The 20322-nt window shown below is 51.4% G+C and overlaps 1 protein-coding gene across 7 annotated transcripts in view; it reads left to right on the top strand.

Annotated features, from left to right (window-relative positions):
• CRACD (capping protein inhibiting regulator of actin dynamics) overlaps positions 1-20322 on the top strand; it is a 277301-nt gene that overhangs the window by 251762 nt on the left and 5217 nt on the right. For all 7 annotated transcript variants that reach the window (XM_041724742.1, XM_041724747.1, XM_041724744.1 and 4 more), the window contains 5 exons: positions 4131-4295; positions 6908-6976; positions 9178-9360; positions 9989-12731; positions 19785-19975. In XM_041724742.1, coding sequence (XP_041580676.1) covers positions 4131-4295; positions 6908-6976; positions 9178-9360; positions 9989-12731; positions 19785-19975 — 3351 coding nt within the window. The remainder of the gene's footprint in view (positions 1-4130; positions 4296-6907; positions 6977-9177; positions 9361-9988; positions 12732-19784; positions 19976-20322) is intronic.

A 20322-nucleotide genomic window follows, 5' to 3' on the forward strand; every position in this document is an offset into this window, starting at 1 on the left:
TTTAGTCCATGGATTATTCATCTCGGGAGGGAAAGCCTCCATTTTCAGTAGCCCCTGGCTCCTGCTGAGCTGGATCTCACTTAAAAATGCCAAAGTCTCATATATTTGAGGATTTTGACACCTTGTGCAGCTGTCAAGGACACAAGAGAAGAAATACCCGCTCTTAGCCACTTCTGCATAGAGCAGATGTCTTTAAATCTACATGGTTTTTCTTCCGCCTCTCTTTAAAAATTCATTTTAACTGTGGGCATATCTGTAGTTGACTCAGAAGACAGCAACTTTATTTTTCCTCTGCTTTGTTCTCACAGACATGGTCTGTGAAAAATCTGGGGGAACCTAAATACTGGCAGCGTGAGAGCTGCAGAATATGATGTGCTTGGAATTCCCACACCATAGGAAAAAAGACTCATAAATATGGATGTGCATTCCTATAACATCATTCTCTGGCATTCCATATTACAACAAAATGGCCCAATTTGAATGAATAAAATATAGTCCCTTTTAGCTCACATTCCAGTCCCAACAGTAACCCCATTCACAGCCACAGGCAGCACGGACAGTCGGACGGTCGGCGTAGGCACAGCGTTCTCCTCTCTGGCTGTAAGTGCAGTGTATCCGAAGAGCCCCTGGGTAGTAGGTGGAAGGGAGGGAGTGGTCCTAGTTGACTAGGGTAAGCTCCCTCTGACCATCTGGTTTTCAGTGATTCCTTGTATCAAAGTTCCTCTCATGACAATGCCTGAATGTGGGCAGAATGAAAGTCACAAAAGAAAGTCACACTGATCCCTCTATTCAAGTAACATGACACCTGAGATTGCCAAATGGGTTTCAGGAGTCACCTTTTAATTGTCAATAAATCACACAGTGTCTTGACAGCCCTGTCTCTTTTGAGTCAGCTGAAGGAAGCATTTGGAGCAGGAACCACAGGTGAGGGAAAACATGCAGGTGCAGGAGCCTCGGCCTTGACAACCTGAGGATCAGTCACCATAGCCTTGAACCCTAAGTCCTACCCTGGCGTACTTCTGCAGTCTCATCCCTGACAGCTGCAGGTGTGTCTAGGAAGACAGTCCTTTGTCTGGACAGAGGCTGCAGCCCGATCCCTGAAAGCAGCCAGCATTTCTTTGATGACCTGGGTCCTCCACTCCTCCATTCCCCTCAGCTCACAGCTACTAGCCTGAATTTATTTTTTCTAGAGGGATTTTAAATCAGCAGCTTTACAGAAATGCACATTGTTATTCTCAAAGGCAACAGCATTGTGTTTCTTTTGCCAGGATGAACATCTCTGTGACATAAATCATCCCTTTGATATGCACACGTTCTCATTCCCTCCCACCACCTCTTCTTCCCTCCCTTTCTCTCCACCCTCAGCTGTCACACCTGCCACCAGGCCCATGGCCACACCCCTGCACCCTCCTCCCTGCTCAGCCTCTGCCCCTGCACCCTTCTCTCATCCCGCCTCTTTGATTTCATTCTTTGCTTCAGTTCTCAGCGCCACCCCCTCCACTTCCCTGCTCCATCCCATGTGCCTTATTTCTCCTGTTCTTATTCCCTCCATTTCCTCCTGCCATTGTCTCGTAGCTCTTCCACTGCTCATCACGACACCCATCCCACCTTGGAGCTTATTTCCACTTAGACTGCGATTACATCGTGTCATATGCTTGTTTGTCTCTTAAGCTCAGGGGGGAGCAACATCAGTATTCTAAAAAGTGCCCTAATGAAGAAAAATATTAGCATATTCATTCTTTTTTTGTGTGTGATGGTGGCAAAAAGTCCTAACCGAATGGCATTAGAGTGTTAGGCCAGGTTCTCCTTGGAAGCTCGTTAAAGAATTATTCTGTGATAACTAGAAGAAATACCCTCATTTTAGTGGTGCAGGAGCACTGAGAGAGGGCAGCCGCTGACAACGGAGTCTCCGTCTACAGGGATTTAGAACACTCTCCAGCTCTTGGCCAGCACTCCCAGAGCAGGGATAACTGGTAAACCAGAGGCTGGGCTGGGAGTCTCCGAGGGACCTGCTAGGGCTTTCACTAGGACACAGGAACCAACCATGCCACCTCTTCTGCCCAGGTCCCTGTTCCTCTCCCACAGGTCAGCAGAGTGAGCTGGGCCTGTGACTTTGTTACACCATGTCCTCCTGTCTATCTCCATCGGCTGCTCTAACCGTGCCTGCTTATTGATCTGCATAGCATAGATACTAACTGCCGCTTCCTGCTAAACTCGTTTTGAGAAGACACCCTTTTGCAGCCTTCTCTTCCCAGAAGCCCTTTCAGGCTGCTCAGGCTGTACTTCACTGGCTGAACTCGGGGCTTTGGATGTGTGTTCCTCCCCTGTGGCACCAGGGGAACCAGGCTCAGGCTGAATAGCAGATCAAATATAAGTCCTCTGTCTTTCTGTGCTCTTGACTTGGCATGCTGGGGGGTGCCCTGGGGTGCGGGGAGGGGAGTCTTGGGCTCATCTCTTCCATGTCTCTGCAGTCTCACCATCTGCCATGCAAGGCTGAGAGGGAGCTGGGCACAGGTGGGTGGATTTAGTACCCTTGAGCTCAGAAGGGGCATTTCCCTCAAGGGATTCCCCTGCCAGGGAACTTCGGCAAGGTATTAAAATTGCCGCATCATCTCTTTATTTCTGCCCCTAAAAGAAGAAAGAAGCACAATGTCAAATTTGTGAGAACTTGTGGAATGCAATGCAGATAACACTGAGATGGTTTTAGGAGACCTGGATTCAAATCCCTTTGTGGCCACTCATTCTTTCCATAAGCTTGAGCCAGTCACCTCTCACCACTAACCTCTGACATTTTTAATAAAATGAGGGTATTGGACTACGTGATTGCTAAGGCTCTTTGCAGCTCTATGGGATTAAATGTTAGCCAGATTAAAGATAAATATCAGATAATGCACTTTTTTTTTTTTTTTGAGGCATAAAAGGACTATGCAGCTCAAGTACAGCAGTAGCTCTCAGCCACAAGCAATTTTATCCCCACAGTGGATATTGGGCAACTTACAGAGACATTTTTGGTTGTCTTGACGGGGAAGGAATTGCTACTGGCATCTAGTGCCTAGAGGCGAGGGTGCTGTAAACATTTTACAATGCTCAGGACAGCTCCCCACGACAAAAAATTATCGTGTCAGTAGTGCTGAGGTTGAGAAACCCTGCTGCCGATGAAAGCAGGAGCTTCTACAGATTTAATTCAGTGGTCTTCTTGCAGGTGGCCACGGCATAGCCTTTTTTCTTTCTGAATGTTGTTCATTTTCTCTGCCACAGCCCATTAAATATTTTGCCCTTTCTTTAATATTTATATATATTTTTTCTTCTTCAGAGAATATATTTCTTTTCTAATCTGGCTTTTCTCGAATTCTAAACACTACTTCTCTTCCTAATTTCTACCCCATTTCCAACCCCCCACACATACCCTTCTCGCTACCTGCCACCTATAACAAATCCCTGCGTGGCCCTTCCCTTCTGCCTACTTCTCTGTCCTTTCCCCGTGGTCCCTTCTGTCCCACAGTTCACAGCGCCTAGCTGCAGCAAGGCAAAAAGAAGCCCCTTGTGGCAGGACAAGATTGTTCCTGTGCCTTCCATGATTTCTGCATTGATCATGGAAAGACTTGCCAGCCCTGGGGCCTCCCTTATCTTGGTGCCCACTGGGACTGGAACATGGTATTCAAGCTAGGGGCTGGTGAGGAAGGTGGCTAACGCATATTCAAGGAGAATGTCTCCAAAAGATTTCCTCCAGTGGTTCCTACATTTCATGTGACTATTTTCTATACAATGTTTATACTTTGAAGACTTTTTTATGAATAAATGTATAGGTTAATCAGAACATTTTTGTCATAACGTGTATCCCAACTTTTGGTTCAGAAATATGGACTCTCTACCCCCTGGATAATGTTGGCATTTCCATGAAAGAGGTGGCTGGATGAAAAAGCTCATGGCTTGAAGGTGGGAAAGGAAAAGAAAGGAAACAGGAAAACAAATTCACTTATTACAGGACTGCATCATGGCTTACTGGCATGGTATTTAGTCTAGAAAGGTGCACAGAACATGCCTCAGTGCCTACTAGATATGCTGGGGCATCTGGTTGCACTTGTTATGAACTGCTTCACTGCTTCAGAACATCTTTCTTTTGTTTCCAGCGACAGTTGAGCAAAAACATCAAGTTTGGGCAGCCACCACCCAATGCCATTCCCATGAAGAAGGCAGACAGTGGTGAGGCTAGCTTAGAAGAGGATCTGTTCCTGACCAGTCCCATGGAAATTGTGACTCAGGAGGACATCATTCTCTCAGACACCGAGAACAAAGTAAGGCTCCTCCAGGAAATGACTTGATTGCTAAGGGAGGGGAGGATGTCGGGTAGTGGACAGGGGCATCCAATAGCTTTTGGGGCTGCAGTGCAGGGAATATGTGAGAGAAGCTTCTCTGATGAGTGGCCCTGGGCCGGAGGGCACTTCCTGGTCAGTCGCCACTGGGAGAGGCGGCTGGGCCTGGGGAAGTGGAGACATGCCCTTGGCATTCACTCCTCACAGCATCTGCCACTTCCTCAAGACTCAGGGTGGCCCACCTCTCCTGGGAAGCCTTACCCAACCTTACCCCCCAGCCGTGCTGTCTCCTCTGTACCTTCATTGCACCAACTCCGTGCTTCTTACACATCTGTACTCTCCACATCTGCGTAATTGTTCTCCCTCTGTCTCTAAATGTTGACTTCCTTGAGCACAAACTGGATCTTACACATCTCTGTCTCCCCAGGACTTAGCTAGTGCTTACTTAGTAGCACAGAGTAATTACTTGTCAAAGTGGAGTCATTTAAAGGGAAATGAGAAAAGAAAGAAGTAGGTGCTTAGGGAGACAGAATGATCAAACAGGCCAGCTTGAAGTCTACTTAATGAGGGAAGAAAGTCACATTCATCCAGCATTGTCCTATCTGAATTCAGTCTTGATACTTGGAAAGAAACACCATGAGCATATCCCAGAATGAGAGTCCTTCCAGCAGCAGAAGGGATATCCTCAGGCATCTAGTGGGGAAGGAGGGAAGGCCTCGCCAGCAGCTGGAGCAGGGAGCTCTCTAGGTGAGGCACAGAATCTTCCAGTCTCAACAGAAAGCATCTTCGGTACTCTGCCTGCCAAGGTGCCTGAAATTACGCTGGATGTTATTAAATGGATGTGCCCCAAGATGTCATGCTTATGGCCAGCTAATAGGTCATAAGGGCAGTAAGAAAGAGAAGTGATTTGCAAAGCAAAGTGAGGAAGGAAAGAGCAGGCCGTTCACCGCTGTTGCCCACCTCTGTCCGGTCCTAAGACTCCTGGTTCCCAGACATGTGGGTGGTGGGCGGTGTGGTGGGTAAAGTAGGATGGGGCCCATCCCTCCACTAGGTCCAGCCTCTGCAGTGCTAGGCGGCAGCAACAGCCACCAGCCTTAATGCAGAGATTTCCCAAGGACTGAGCAATGTCCTCACTGTTACTGAGGAGCTCATAAGTGCCAGGGACTGTGGCCTGAGGGAGAAGGAGGCGCTACCCCAGCTGCGGGTATTATAGAGGTGAGTCAGATTAGTCACATGGCAAGTCAACAGAGATAAATACAATAACTTATTTATATAATAAATGTAATAAATATAATAACTCTGGATCAAGAAAAATGCACAGAAAGTAAAACAGAGTGATGGAAAAGTAACAAGGTGGGTCAGGGGTTGTTATTTAGATAAGGTCAGCAGCCAGAATGACCTGGAGGTGGGGGCTGTGTTCCAGGTGGAGGGAAGAGCAAGTACAGAGGCCCAAAGATGGGGCTGACGGCTGACAGTGTCCCAAAAGAAATCAGGTCGGTGTGGCTGGCCCGACTCTGGAGGGGGCAAAGGGAGGATAGAGCGAGACATAGAGGCCAGATTGTACAGACCACAGGAAAAGGGTGAATTCTATTCTGAGAATAATAGAAGCCTCTGAGTATATTAAGCAGGATGGTGACATAATCTAACTTGTATTTTTTTTCTTTCTTTTTTTTTCTTAATTTTTTTGGGGGAAAGAGAGCATGAGCAATGGGGGAGGGACAGAGGGAGAAGAGAGAGAGAATCCCAAGCAGTCTCCACACTCAGCTCAGAGCCGAGCCTGACTCTGGGCTCAGTCCCACCACCGTGAGATCATTGACTCGAGCTGAAACCAAGAGTCGATGCCCAGCCGACTGAGCCACCCAGGCATCCCTGATTTGTGTTTTCTAAAGATGCTTCTAAGTGTGGTGCAGAAAACAGGCTGAGATAGGACAAGCTGACACTATTTCTCTGGGAGGGAAGATAACAGCTGTTTGCAGATCTTGGCCATGCACAGTAGAAGGTATGGTGGTCCATCAGAAAGGTGCAGGTGATGTGGTGTGGGGTGTGGGCATTCCTGGGGCAGGTGAGCAGCTGGGCTGGGATCTTCAGCCTTTCTCTTCTTCCTCCCATCCTGAGGTCTTTTTCTCCTCTGGTCATCCACCTTCTCAGCCTAGTCGTTTGCACACAGCATCGCTAGGTCCTTTTCTTCTCACAGAGAAGAGGTCTGGTATAGAGCGGGGAGGTCCAGCAGGCAAAGGGGGTGGAAGGCAGTGAGCACAGCCAAACCTCGGAGGTTGCAGGCCGAGTGTGACACCATCCCGCTTTCCAGGTGGGGTGGCTAGGGGGTGGCACCTGGCCTCTCTGAGAGGTGGAGAAACACATCAAAGACTGAGCTTAGAGACTGCCTGGATGGAAATGTGCCGAACCAGGAAAAGAAGAAAGTGTACACTCTGTGCCTCAGGAGTCCTTGTCTGGACATTAGCAAGGTCCCCACCATGCCTCCTGCCGACTCCCTGAAGCCAGCTGCAGCCTTTTCCACCCGCGGCGGTGTCTGGTTGTCTGCCCAGAACCCACTGTTCCGGCGTTTGACTCGAGTGCTCTCTTTCCTGTTCCAGCCCAGTGATACGCCAAGTTCTCGGAGTCCTCTGAATCTGCCTGGCACCAGAAGTGAGATGGAAGAGAAGGTAATAGGATTTGAACTTATGTATTTAGTTTCTTTACCTCAACTTCCATTTCCACCCCCCCCTTAATTCAATCTGCTGTCTCATTTTTCCAATCATAAATGCTGCCTTCACCCCTTACCTTAAATCCCTTCAGAACGGAACCAGTGGTAGAGGTTAGAGCATCTGTTTCCATAGCAGTGCACCTGCTGAGACTGACCCCTGCCCTGAAAAACAGCCCCTGCCCAGCACGTGTGTATTTGAGCACAGAGACACTGGTCATTTTCCTAAATGTGCCAGGTACTTCAGGACACTGTTCAGCCATTGAAAAAGACTTTCCAGAACACCTGGAGGTACACAGGTCTGTAAGGAAAAGAGTCTCCTTCTATTTAGAGATTTAAAAAAAGAAAAGAAAAAAGACCTTGGCATGTTTCTACTTGTGTGTATTTTTGCTTTTTAACTATTCTGTGTTCTCTTGAAACTGGGGCCTGGGCCTGCAGGTGTCCAGGGAACTCTGGGGGGCCTGTGTGCCCCTCTCCTGTAGAGGCCAGTCAACTGCCATGAGCAGTCTCCACCTGCACAGGGTTTCAGGCATACCCCCAGGGTCTGGTACAGTGAGCAGAGTAGGTCCCAGAATCTTTTGAAGGGCGGATGGCTCAAGACAGTGCCACCACCCAGAGAGTGAAGCAGCCCAGCTGGAATAAACCAGAAACGAAGCTTTGCATTTAAATCTCAGCTTCAGATCCTTCTCTGTGCCCCTAGTCTATCACATTGGGCTCTAATGTCTTTTATTCATGCATCTATTAGGGGATGGAAATAAATGTTTGATTCATCTCTTTTCAACAAAAGTTCAGAATATGATACCTTTTATAAAGATAACAATAAATAAATAAAAGCTAGGAGCCCAAAGGCTGGGATTATTTTGCCTTACTTCGTGCTGCTTATCGTAAGTTTGTTATTTACTGAGTATCCATGTGGCCTTGGACCTGGCTTGGTCCTTTATCTTGTGCATAAATATGGAAGGTAATCTTAAAAAGCAAAGCTGTCAGCTAAGCCCCACTGGCTCTGCATGTATAGCATGAGTGCCAGCACATGAACCCTGGCCTCGCCAGGGCTGCCCCCCCGCGCCTGGGAGCTGCGGGCAGCGCAGCCAGGGCCGTGAGCGCCCCCTGCCGCACGCAGACGGGTGGAGCTGGGAGCCCTCACCTGGCTGCCTGCCCGGGAATGCTCAGTAGTTACCGGGGTGCCCTCTGGGTGCAGGCTGAGCTGTGGTCTCTCTGACCTCTCTAAATATGTACAGTTTGTTGAGGCTGCGCATCTGCATTACGGTGCTGCAGTTCATCCTGTGAGGGACTGCCCTTGCCCCTGTGCCACACGTTTCTGCCCGCCCTTTTTCCACCTGGGGGCCTCTCCCTTTCAGTTGCTTGGGGCACTCGACTCAGGGCTCTGTGGCTTTGGAGTGATTGTGCTAGAACATTTTTGTGGGTAGCAGTTTTGTGCTAGAACATTTTTGTGGGTAGCAATTTCATGGCCTAGGAATAGATGATAGATACACTTTGTTGTTGTTCCTTCATTCCTCCAAAAAATATTTATTGAGCACTTGCCAAATGAGATTTGCTACTTGGGCATAAAGGAGAATGAAAAGATGAAAAAGACACGTTCCCTGACTCAAAGGGCTAAGGTAGAAGCTGAGGGACGTTTGCAGGTGTCTGACGTCATGTCTTAGATGATAGAGTCCTCAACATAGAGATGAGCTGATCCAGGGCTCAGCAAACTATGTCTTATTTTAGGCTTTGTGGCCATAAAGTCCAACCAGGCTACTCTCCTGCCTCTTCCTTTGTAGCACAAAAGCAACAGAAGACAAGGGACGATGGGTATGGCTGTGTGCTGGCAAAAGTTTATTTACCAAAATAGGCTGTGGGCAGGATTGGGCACCCTGGCTAAGTTTTGTCAACCACCCCATCTAATCTAACCTCCCCCACGTATTATTCAGAGCAGGAAAATTAATCCCTGAAAGCTTATATAACCTTTATGAATTAATGCAAATGTCACTGGCCAAATAAAAAGTCAGTGTCTTTTAATTCCCAAAGCACTGCTCACCTCGCTGTCCCAGTGAGCCCTGTCTGCTCGAAGCGGTTCCTGGGCCGGGCCAGGCAAGGTGCTGCCGCTCTGGGATTCCTCACACATTGTTCTGATCTGGGCTGTGTGGTTTAATCTCCATACAGGTGGCTCCAGTTAAACCGTCTCGGCCAAAAAGGCACTTCTCTTCTGCTGGAACCATCGAAAGTGTCAACCTAGATGCCATCCCCCTGGCCATCGCTCGCCTGGACAACAGTGCTGCCAAGCACAAATTGTCCGTTAAGCCAAAAAACCAGAGGGTGTCAAAGAAGCACAGGCGACTTGCCAGGGTATGTAGAGCCCTTCCAGGCTGACAGGGCAGATGCCCTTGCTTGCTTTTTTGCCAAAGGGGGTGGTACTGGGAGGGGCCAGTAGAAGGACCTAGGTCTCTCCCATCAGGGACCTGGTGTCACTGGTGTGTTGCAGTGAACAAGGGCCAGCAGGCCCATTTCCTTTCCATCGCCCCTTAAAACATGCTGTCTGCCTGGGGGCTGGTGGACCTCAGAATGAGAGGCTGCCCTTTGAGGGCCTCTTGAACACTTTGTACTTGGTTTGCCACAGAAAGGTGACCCAGCTCTCCTGCTATGGCTTAGCCAAAGGTTCTTCAGTGTGACAAGGGTGGACTTTATTTCCTCATCTTTCTAATGCTGGGCTATGGGTTTCCCTACGATTCATTTGTACTGAGCAAAAGGAATGTGAGAATGACTAATAAAGGGGCTATTGAGTAAACACGAAGGTGATGTGTTTTCCTCCACCCTTGCAATTACTCCTGGTGTGCTGGCCTGGGTTTACCTAGCTCTATACTTAGGAACAGCGGCCCCTTCTTTTGAGATGAAGAGGGCCACCGACATTGTGATAGGGTGGGAAGTGGTTGCCTGTGCCAAAGGCAAAGGCTAATTCTTTTTTCCTTACCGTTAGGATCGACCAAATGAACAAGGTGGCCTTCCACATCAGCTGTCCCTCGACCAGAACGGACACTCTGGAGAAGAGAAGCCAATTTGGCACGAAGAGGAACCAGAGCTGCTGGAGTCCGAAGAAGAAAAGAGATGCCAAGAAGAATACTGGCTAGAACTTGAGGCCAAGTGCAAACGGCAAAAGGCCGAGGCAGCAGAGAGGAGACGTCTGGAAGAGCAGAGACTCCAGGCCCTGGAGAGGAGGCTTTGGGAAGAGAATAGAAGACAAGAGCTCTTGGAGGAGGAAGGAGAGGACAGGGAGGGAGAGGAGACAGAACTACAGCTGGAGGCAGAAGAGGGGCAGGGCAAAGAGGAGAAGCAGAGACTCAAAGAGCAAGGTGGCCAAGGCCAGGAGTGGAGAGAGCAAGAGGAAGGAAGGCACCTGGAGGCCCAAGAACAGGCGGTGTGGAGAGGGCAGGAGGCTGAGAGGCAGCGGCAGTTAGAAGAGGAAAGAGAGTTGAAGGAGCTCAGGAGGCAGGAGGAGCTGGAGGAGCAGCGGAGGCAGGAAGCGGAGAAGCAGCAGCGGGAGGAGGAGGAGCAGCAGAGGCTGGAAGAGGAGCAGCGGCAAAGGGAGGAGCAGCGTAGGCTGGAAGAGGAGCAGCGGCAGAGGGAGGAGCAGCAGAGGCTGGAAGAGGAGCAGCGGCGAAGGGAGGAGGAGGAGCAGCAGAGGCTGGAAGAGGAGCAACGGAGGCGGGACGAGGAACAGCGGCAAAGGGAGGAGCAGCTGCTTTTGGAAGAGGAGCAGCGGCGGCTGGAGGAGGAGCAGAGGGAAAGGGAGGAGCAGGAGAAGGAGGCCACGGCGGCGGCAGAGAGAAGGGCGGAGCTGGGAAAGCGGGAGGAGGTGGAGGTGCCCCGGCCGGAAGCCGAGCAGCGGGAAGCCGCCCGAGGGCACGAGGAGAAGCGGCCGCAGCCGGAGGACCTGAGGGGCTCGAGGAGCCCGCTGCAGGTGGACTCTGCAGAGAAGCCCGGGAAACGCGAGCACCTGCAGCTCGAGAAGCAAAGAGAAAACTCAGAGGAATCAAGGATTTGCGAGAAGCAGAGCCGGGAGGCCGAGCCGCCCCGGGAGCAGCAGGCGCAGCGCGGGGATCTTCCGGGGCACGGCCGTCGGGCACGTCAGGACAAGAGACCGGAAAGCGGCCCGCAGCCTCCGCAGACGCAGGGGGCGCCCGTGGAAGAGACGCCGGCCCCCGGGGGGAAGAAGGAAGCTGCCGCTCCGGAGACCGACCGGAAGGTGGAGGAACTGCGCTGGCAGGAGGTGGACGAGCGGCAGACCATGCCCAGGCCCTACACCTTCCAGGTGTCGTCGGGAGGGAAACAGATTCTCTTCCCCAAAGTCAATTTGAGCCCGGTGACGCCCGTGAAAGAGGCGGGGCCCGCCCCTGCTGCCCCCGAGCCCAGGCCCCCCAGGCCCGGCCCGGCGCCCCCCGCCCTGCCCTGCTCCCTCAGCGTCCCCCACACGGCCATCCTGGTCACCGGAGCGCAGCTGTGCGGCCCGGCCGTCAACCTGAGCCAGATCAAGGACACGGCGTGCAAGTCTCTCCTGGGCTTGTCGGAAGAGAAGAGGCGCGCGGATGGCCCCGGCCCGGAGCAGCCGCCCCGAGCCGCCGAGCCGCGGGCGGGCAGCGGGAAGGCCCGCGCCCCGGAGTCGGCGGCCGCTGGGGCCGCGCTGGCCGAGTGGGCGTCCATCCGATCCAGAATCCTGAGGGGCGGCGAGCCTGAGCGGCGCGGCGACGGGGGCCCGTGCCGGCCGGCGGAGGAGCAGCCGCCCCGGGCCCGGTGGGAGTCCCGCGGGAGCCTCCGCAAGACGCCGCCGCTGAACGCCAAGTTCTCCATTAAGCCCGCTTGGCAGAAATTCTCCGACGGCGGCGCCGAGACCTCGCGCCGGAACGCGGAGGCGGAGGGCGGTAGGAGGCGGCCCTCGCCGTGGCCCGGGGACGCGTCCGGGCCGCAGCCCCCGGCTACTGGCGAGCGCCCCCGGGGCGCAGACGGGCCCGAGCCCGACGCCACGGAGGGATGCAAATTTGCCAAAGACCTCCCGTCCTTCCTGGTTCCGAGCCCTCCGTGCCCGCCGCACAAAGCGGGGGCCCCCGCGGAGGCCGGCGCCGCGCCGGACGGGGAGCCCACCGGGGCCGGGGGCAGGCCGGACCCCGCGGCGCCTGGCCAGGAGGAGAAGGCCTCGCCCTTTGGAATAAAACTGCGAAGGACCAACTACTCCTTGCGCTTCCACTGCGACCAACAGACCGAACAGAAGAAGAAGAAAAGGCACAGCAGCACCGGGGACAGTGCGGAGGGCGGGCCGCCGGCGGGGAGCGCGCCGGGAGAGGAGGCGGCGGGCGCGGCCCCCACGCCCGGCCCGGCGCCGCCCGCCGCCTGGAAGGACTCTGCCGACCGGCCGGCCAGCAGGGGGCCCGCGGCGCCCAAGCCCGCCCTGGCGCCCAAGCCGGCCGGCCAGACGCCGCCGTCCTCCCCGCTCTCCAAGCTCAGCCGGCCCTACCTGGTGGAACTGCTGGCGCGCCGGCCGGGGAGGCCGGAGCCCGAGGCCGCCGAGCCGGGCAGGGAGGCTCGGGACAGCAGCGCCCCCTGGCCGCCGTCGCCGCCCGCCGACAGGAGGAAGGCGCCCCGGAGGGCCGACGAGGAAGCGGCGGACCCCGGGAGGAAGCCCGCGCGGCCCGAGAAGCCTCCCCAGACCCCCGAGGCCGCGAGGAAAGGTAGGTGGGGGCACGGACCGCCGCGCTGCCCGGTGACCGGGAACGTGGAACGCGGCCCCCGTGCACGCGCTTGCCCGCAGTCCCGGCCGGAGCAGGGACGCACGGGAGGCTGGGCTCGTCTCGGGGCCGTAGTGGCACCAAGGTGCGAGGACAGGGGCCCTTCAGCCTCGGCATCGGCCTGAGGAGCTTCCAGGTGGATGATTGGCTGCGGCTGGGTTTTGTGCCTCCCGGTGCCGGCAGCTTGCGGCGCGAGGCCTCGCTGCCGCTGCCCCTCCGGCGTCTCCAGCCGGGCCGCGGTCAGGGCTGCGGTCACCTGCGTTGGCTTTGGTGCCCTTGAGAACCTTCATCTTTTGCTTTTTCTTTCCTGTTTTGTAGAGTCGGAGGTAAAGTTGGGTCCTAGTCCAGGAAGTTGCATTCCTCAGAGAAGTTCTCCCCGAGGGTTTTAGGAAGCCCGCAGGCCTTCTCTCTGGGTTAACCGTTTAGGAAGCTTCCTGCGGAGGCCGGAGCTGCTTCCCCAGCAGGCCGGCTTGGTTACTTGCCTCGCAGAAGGAAGGTCCACCGTCCTTTTTAACCACGCCTCAGACGGACCGCGTGTCGACCAGCAGTTTCCAGACCCTTTCTCCCTCATTTCCGTCGGTCCTGCTGATGAGCCCACATTCAACCTTTTGTTTGCATTTTTGTTTTTACGTCCGTGCTGGGGTAGCCGAGGGGAGTCCCGCAGACCCGGTAAGAGCCGCCCCTTAGTTCCCTGTCACCTTGTGGGGCTCATGCTCGCCAGCCCCATTGGCTCTCAGAGCTGGGCGTTTTGTGGGCCTGTCAGGTAGAAGCCTTAAAAGTTGGGGCACCAGATGTGGAGTCCAAACCCTTTGTTCCTCAAGGAGGAGCCAGGACTTGTGAGTTCCCTGCCTCCCAGTTGTGGGTTGCTGCACAGGAGGGTGGGTTTATGGTGAGCTTGTGCCTCAGCCTCCCCAGCCCTTTCCACATGAGGTTTTCCTCTTTCACCCAGTGTGTAGGAATTGCTGGGCTAGCTTTTGGATTTCTTTTAAAGGGATTTGTTGCTGTGTAGCTGTATATTGGGTGTGTCCCTGGGAGGAGAGGAGTTCAGGAACCTTCTATGTTGCCATCTTGAACTGGAGCCCAATTTTTAGTCTTAACATTAGCGTTTGTCATTAGATTTTATGGTCTCCTCAAAGTCCTTCGGTCTGGGGGACTCCGTCCCTCTCCTTAGCTTCTCTCCAAAGAAATAACTCTCTGTTGTGCTTCTTACTCTTAGAGAAGTCCCTTTGATTATTAAAATTTTCTACCAAAAACTGTTACTGTCTTCTCTCCAAGTATCTAGATTCTGGGCTGTCAGGCTCTGCTGATTGAATTTGTCTTTGTTAGAAAAGCGTGAGAGCGAGGTCCACAGGCCCTGTTGGTGCTGCCAGAGACCGCTGGCATTTTCCCACCTCATTCGAGGCCAGGCTGACCAATGCGTCTGACCGAACACCCCCATCAGCAGAAAAATGTTAAGCCTGGGTCTCCGGTTTCATTTGTGAAGTGTGTACCGGTGGTGCCGTCATTAGCTAAAGCCCCCTGCAGCACCATACACATTTAGGGCAAAGGTCCCTGAAACAGCGGTGGACATAAGTCTATGTTGCAAATCACGGTGCTCTTTTCTTTTCCTTGGCCAAGTCCTCCTCCGACCTGCTGCCTTCATAAAGTGACCGGCGAAGAGCTTGTCAGCTCCGCTAGTTCTTCTGTTTGTGTTCTTAGTAGCCTCGCCGTAGGCCGCAAGCACACACGTGAGGACAGCGCTTGGTGTCCTCCTGCCTAGTCCTCCTGCCTCGCTGCGCTTGGTGCTTCCAACTTCCCCCCGGGGGTCTGTAAATACACGTTTGTTCTGTATGGCCTTCTGGTATTTAGGCTGAGTAAGGATGTCAGTGCCAATCTAAATATTAAATATTAGAAAAGCTTGATTTCAATTTTTCTTTTTAGATTTACAGATATATCAGAAATTCTAATTTTTTCTTCCTTTAGCACCTGAATTGCCTTGCACATACTCTCTTCTTTTTTTGGTGGACCACTGCTTTATTTATTTATTTTTCAAGGACTTTATTTTTGTTGAGAGAGAAACCATGAGTGAGCACAAGCTGGGTAAGGAGCAGGGATCCCCTGCTAACCTGGGAGCCCCATATGGGGGGCTCGGCCCCTGGACTCCACGATAATGACCTGAGTCAAAGGCAGACGCTTAACCCTCTGAGCCACCCAGGGACCACTGCTTTAGAAAGAGATTCCCAACCCTAAGGCTGAGGCGGTGAGGTCCAGTCCATAGGCTGAGCCACTGGGAGGGCTTTGACTCTGAATCCACCCACAGTGGGAATTAAAATAACAGTGGTAATCCCCCTGTTTGTCCTCTAGAGGTCGTCTCATTCTGAAATTCCTACCTCCTTAAGGCAGCCCTTTGTCCAAGTACTTACCTGCGGCAGCAGTGGCTAAAGCCCTGAAAAGGCCAGCATGTACTTGCTCTTGTCCCCAGAACCTGAAGGGGAGAGAATCTGAATGGGCTCTGGTTCCCCTTGTCCACTGAGTTTAGAATGAGAGAGAATAGGGTTTTTTTTTTTTTTTTGAGAGAGAGAGAATAGGTTTTTTGTTTTTTGTTTTTTGTTGTTTTTTTTTTTTTGAGAATAGGTTTAAATAAATGTTTTACCCCTGCTTCTTCCACCTCAACTCTGATTTTTCTGTGACCTTGTGGTAGCTCTCTGGGCCAGTCCCAAGTAGGTGATCTAGAACTTTATTTTAGGATGTGAGAGTCGAGTCATTATTTGTTGAAGGCCTTTGGGTAACCCGGGCTGAAATTCAGACAGGAGCCCCATTTTACCATCCTAAAACGTTTTTTATTTGTTGATCCCCAGGTGCAAACCAGACTTGTTAGGCCTTTACATGTATTGTGTTACAGCCTTTTTAAAGTCTGGTCATAACTCTAAAATATGCTATTCAAGCCACCGTTTAAGGAAACTAAAATCTGGCTAGTGATTTACCGTTGTTTTTTTTTTATTTTTTTAAGATTTATTTATTTATGATAGACACAGAGAGAGAGAGAGAGAGAGAGAGAGAGGGAGAGAGAGGCAGAGACACAGGTAGAGGGAGAAGCAGGCTCCCTGCCGGAGCCTGATGCGGGACTCAATCCTGGGACTCCAGGATCACGCCCTGGGCCAAAGGCAGGTGCCAAACCGCTGAGCCACCCAGGGATCCCCTGATTTACCTTTTTAAATTAAAAAAAACCAAAAAAACCCAAAAAAACAGGCAATCATACTTTAAAGGTATTTGACCCTGTGATAAAACACAGTTCAAAATTGTCTGGAAACTGGCCAGCTGTTTTAATGACCTTCAGATGGAATGTTTAGTGTAGGATTCCTTTCACATAATAGCTTTAAATAGAAATCATTTGGATCTTGGCAATTTGATTTTTCAGGTATTTTACACACAGGTGCTACATTGCCCTGGAGTAAAACAAAACAAAACAAAACAAAACTTTAGTTCCCATGTATCTAAAGCTTCTCACTTAAGCTTAATGCTTGCATGTGGTGAATACAGTTGACCCTTAAACATTGTGAGGGTTAGGGGCGCCAACTTCCTGCACAGTCCAAATCCATGTATAACCTTTGACTCCCCAAAAACTAAACTCTTAACAGCCTACAATTGACTGATAGCCTTACTGATAATGTAAACAGTGGATTAACTCATATTTTACATATTTATATGTGTTATACTGTATTCTTAAAGTAAGCTAGAGAAAAAATGTTATTAAGAAAACCGTAAGAGAAAATACATTTACAGTTACTGTACTGTGTTTATTTTTTAAAATCCACACATAAGTAGACTTGCACAGTTCAGACCCGTGTTTTCAAATGTCAACTGTATTTTTTAGATTTTTTTTGGTTAAAGATTAATTAAAAATACCTTTCAGATTTTTTTTTTAATACTTCTGAAAAAATGCTGGTTTTCTTTACGGTGAGAGATCCCACCTGAATCTTTATTTGATGATTAGGGATCGTGTAATGACCAAGAGTCATTACAAATAGGAATTCTCAGGGCAACTGGGTGGCTCAGTTGGATGTCTGCCTTCAGCTCAGGGTCCCGGGATAGAGCCCTACATTGGGCTCCCTGCTTAGGGGTGGAGTCTGCTTCTCTCTCTCCCTTTCCCTCCACCGCGCTCTCTCTCTCTCTCTCTCTCTCTCTCTCAGGTAAATAAATAAAATCTTAAATAGGAATTCTCTTGTGCAGTGTCATAGATCTAAAAATATAGAAAATCAGAATCTGCCCCTTTTTGGCGCTTGAATTCTTAATTTGATTTTACTTTGGTTCTTTCTCCTCAATATAAAGTCAAGTTGAGGGCAGCCCAGGTGGCCCAGCGGTTTAGCGCCACCTTCAGCCCAGGACGTGATCCTGGAGACCTGGGATCGAGTCCCACGTTGGGCTCCCTGTATGGAGCCTGCTTCTCCCTCTGCCTGTGTCTCTGCTTCTCTCTCTCTCTCTCTGTCTCATGAATAAATAAAATCTTAAAAAAAAAGTCAAGTTGCCTTAGAGCCCTGGTTGGTAAGGTTCTGGATCATCAAAGGGTAAACTTCTAGTGGATTTCAAAAAGAACAGGACTATAGTGAGCCCTTTTCCTTTGGCATAGTAAAGGATTCAGTGCCAGAATAATTATCTCTCCAAAAGGACATAATTTTTCCTTGAGGGAAAACAAGGGGGTGATTTTCATAGACCTAAATGGTAAAGAACAGGTCACTTTGTAGAACCACTTTTGCCAAGCACTGTTCTAAATGTCCTGATACCCAGGATCTCTTCATCTTCGGGGCAGCCTGATGAGGCATGTCACGTGCCATTATTGTCTCTACTTTGTGGGTTAGAAAACCGCAGGGAAGTTAAGTAGCTTTTGTTTGACATGAGGGCAAACCTGTAGCTGCTCAGTTTAAAAGTCTAGTTACTCAACCTCTGATACCAACCACCTGTGAAGCGTGTTTACCCCCGTCGCATAGGCGAGGCCATCACCCGCAAGAAAAGCACAGACTGGAAGGCAGAAGTCCTAGGTTCCAGCTTCAGCCTGTGCACTAACTGCCAGGTGGCCTTGGGCAGGGCACTGGGTGGCTGCGGACACTCATGCCTCCTGCCTGTTGGGGGAGAGCATTGGACCCAAATCACAGTTTCCTTCCGCATTCCTTACAGCCCTGCTCCCCCCAGCAGCCTCACTAGGTAGAGCAGTATCCCTTTTACCTCTTTCATACTTTGGGGTTCCATGTAGGATGTTTGGGGGGCAGGGGGTTTAATAAACCATAAGAACAACAAATCAAATAACAGCCTGGGTCCTCTGTAGGCCTGAGATTTTCTGACACAGGAGATCTTATTTTGAGGGAAGGAAAATGCTTCTGTGTCTGTTGGTCAGACATGTGACCTCCCCACCGAGAGAAGTTGCTCAGGCATCAGTGCACAGTTCGTGTCAGGAAAGGCAGCTGAATAGTTTGTATCACAAGTGTTGGGGGGGTGGGGGGTGGGAAGTGAGCAGCCTCACTGCAAACCTGCTGTTGCTCTTGCGGGTTCTGATCACAAGGCCTACGGGGCTCGTGGGGGGGGGGGGCGGCTCTCCACGCCACCAGACAGCCCTCGGTTCTGATGCCAGCTACCTGGAGACAGCATCAGGCCCCACAGGTTAAGGACTCAGTCCTGCAAGACATCAGATGCCATTCCCAAATCCAGGCCATCGCCTGTGCTTCTGATTGACCTAAATCAGAGATTCCCACGACCTCCTCCTTAGGTTCAGTTAACTTGCGAGAGTGGCTCTCAGAACTTGGGGAGACATTTTACTTGCCAGGTAACCAGTTCATTATAAAGGGATGTAACTCGGGAACAGGCAGATGGAAATGATACAGAAGGGCACGGTATGGGGAACGGCATGGAGCTTCTGTGCCCTCAGAGCACACCTCTCCCCTCAAATCTCCATGTGCTCACCAAGCAGAAACTCCCTGACCCCTGTCCTTTTGGGTTTTGTGGAGGCTTTGTTACATAGGCGGAGCTGATTAAATCCTCAGACACTGGCAACTAAACTCAATCTCTGGTCCCTCTCCCCTCCGTGGAGGTGGAAAGGGTGGGGGGTGGCATTGCTAACAAAAGATCCAGTTCATCTAAGTCACATGGTTGGCTCCTCTGACAACCAGCCCCATCCTTAGGGGTGGTCCCAAAGCCATCTCGTTAACAGAACAAGAGACACCTTATGCTCTCATGCTCTCGATCACTTAGGAAATTCCAAGGGTTTTAGGAGCTCTGTGCTCTAGAAATGGGCACAAAGACCAAATACATATTTCTCTTTTCATTTTTTTAAAGTTTATTTAATCTCTACACCTAGTGTGGGGCTTAAACACATGACTCCCAAGATCAAGAGCCATATGCTCCACTGACCCAGCCAGGTGTCCCCAAATATATTTCTTCTAAATCACAGTATCAGGGTGCCTGGGTGGCTCAGTTGGTTAAGCATCTGCCTTTGGCTCAGGTCATGGTCCTGGGAAGGAGCTGGGTGTCGGGCTTCCTGCTCACTGGGGAGCCTGCTTCCTGCTCACTGGGGAGCCTGCTTCTCCCTCCCCCTGCTGGTGCTCCCTCCCCCCTGCTGTTGCTGGCTCTCAAATAGATAAAATCCTTTTAGAAAAGGGGAGGGGCGCTTGGGTGGCTCAGTCAGCTAAGTGAGTCTTGATTTCCGCTCAGGTCATGATCTATGCTCAGCGCAGTCTGCTTGTCCCTCTCCCTCTGCTTTCTTATCTAAAACAAAATCCTTAGGGGATCCCTGGGTGGCTCAGCGGTTTGGTGCCTGCCTTCAGCATAGGGCATGATCCTGGACTCCTGGGATCGAGTCCCACAGCGGGCTCCGTGCATGGAGCCTGCTTCTCCCTCTGCCTGTGTCTCTGCCTCTCTCCCTCCCTCCCTCTCTCTCTCTCTCTCTGTGTCTCTCATGAATGAATAAAAAAATTAAAAAAAAATCTTAAAAAAAATAATAATCGCAACATCACGTCTCTTTTTCCACAGAAAAGCCAATCCTTCAGAGCAGGCACTCTTTAGATGGCTCCAAACTTGCGGAGAAGGTTGAAACCGCGCAGCCGCTGTGGATAACGTTAGCGCTGCAGAAGCAGAAGGGGTTTCGGGAGCAGCAAGCAACTCGAGAGGAGAGGAAGCAAGCCAGGGAGGCCAAACAGGCAGAAAAGCTCTCCAAAGAGAATGTGAGTAGCCTGGTCTTCAGCTTGAACTCTGCCTTCCCCGAGTTTGGCTCTTTTAGGTCACGAGGATTTAAAAATAAATAAATGAAGCTAGCTGGAAGAAATACTTAGCGCAGAGCAATAGATTGACCACCGTTAAGCCCGGGAAGTGTTCTCAGTGATTTTGCCTGGTCTCCACGTGCTCTTCGGTCAACTTGACTTGGTAGACTGCACGACCCCTAGCAGCCGTCCCCCTCCGCCGCGGTTACGGGAGGAGTTGGGGAAATCCAGAGTCTTGCTCTGTGGCCCTGGCTTTGCAGTCTGTTCAGTGGGCCTCTCCTCGGGAAGCGGCTTCTCCTCTTTGAGACCTT

Source organism: Vulpes lagopus, chromosome 12 (assembly GCF_018345385.1).
Source record: "Vulpes lagopus strain Blue_001 chromosome 12, ASM1834538v1, whole genome shotgun sequence".
Lineage (NCBI taxonomy): Eukaryota > Metazoa > Chordata > Mammalia > Carnivora > Canidae > Vulpes > Vulpes lagopus.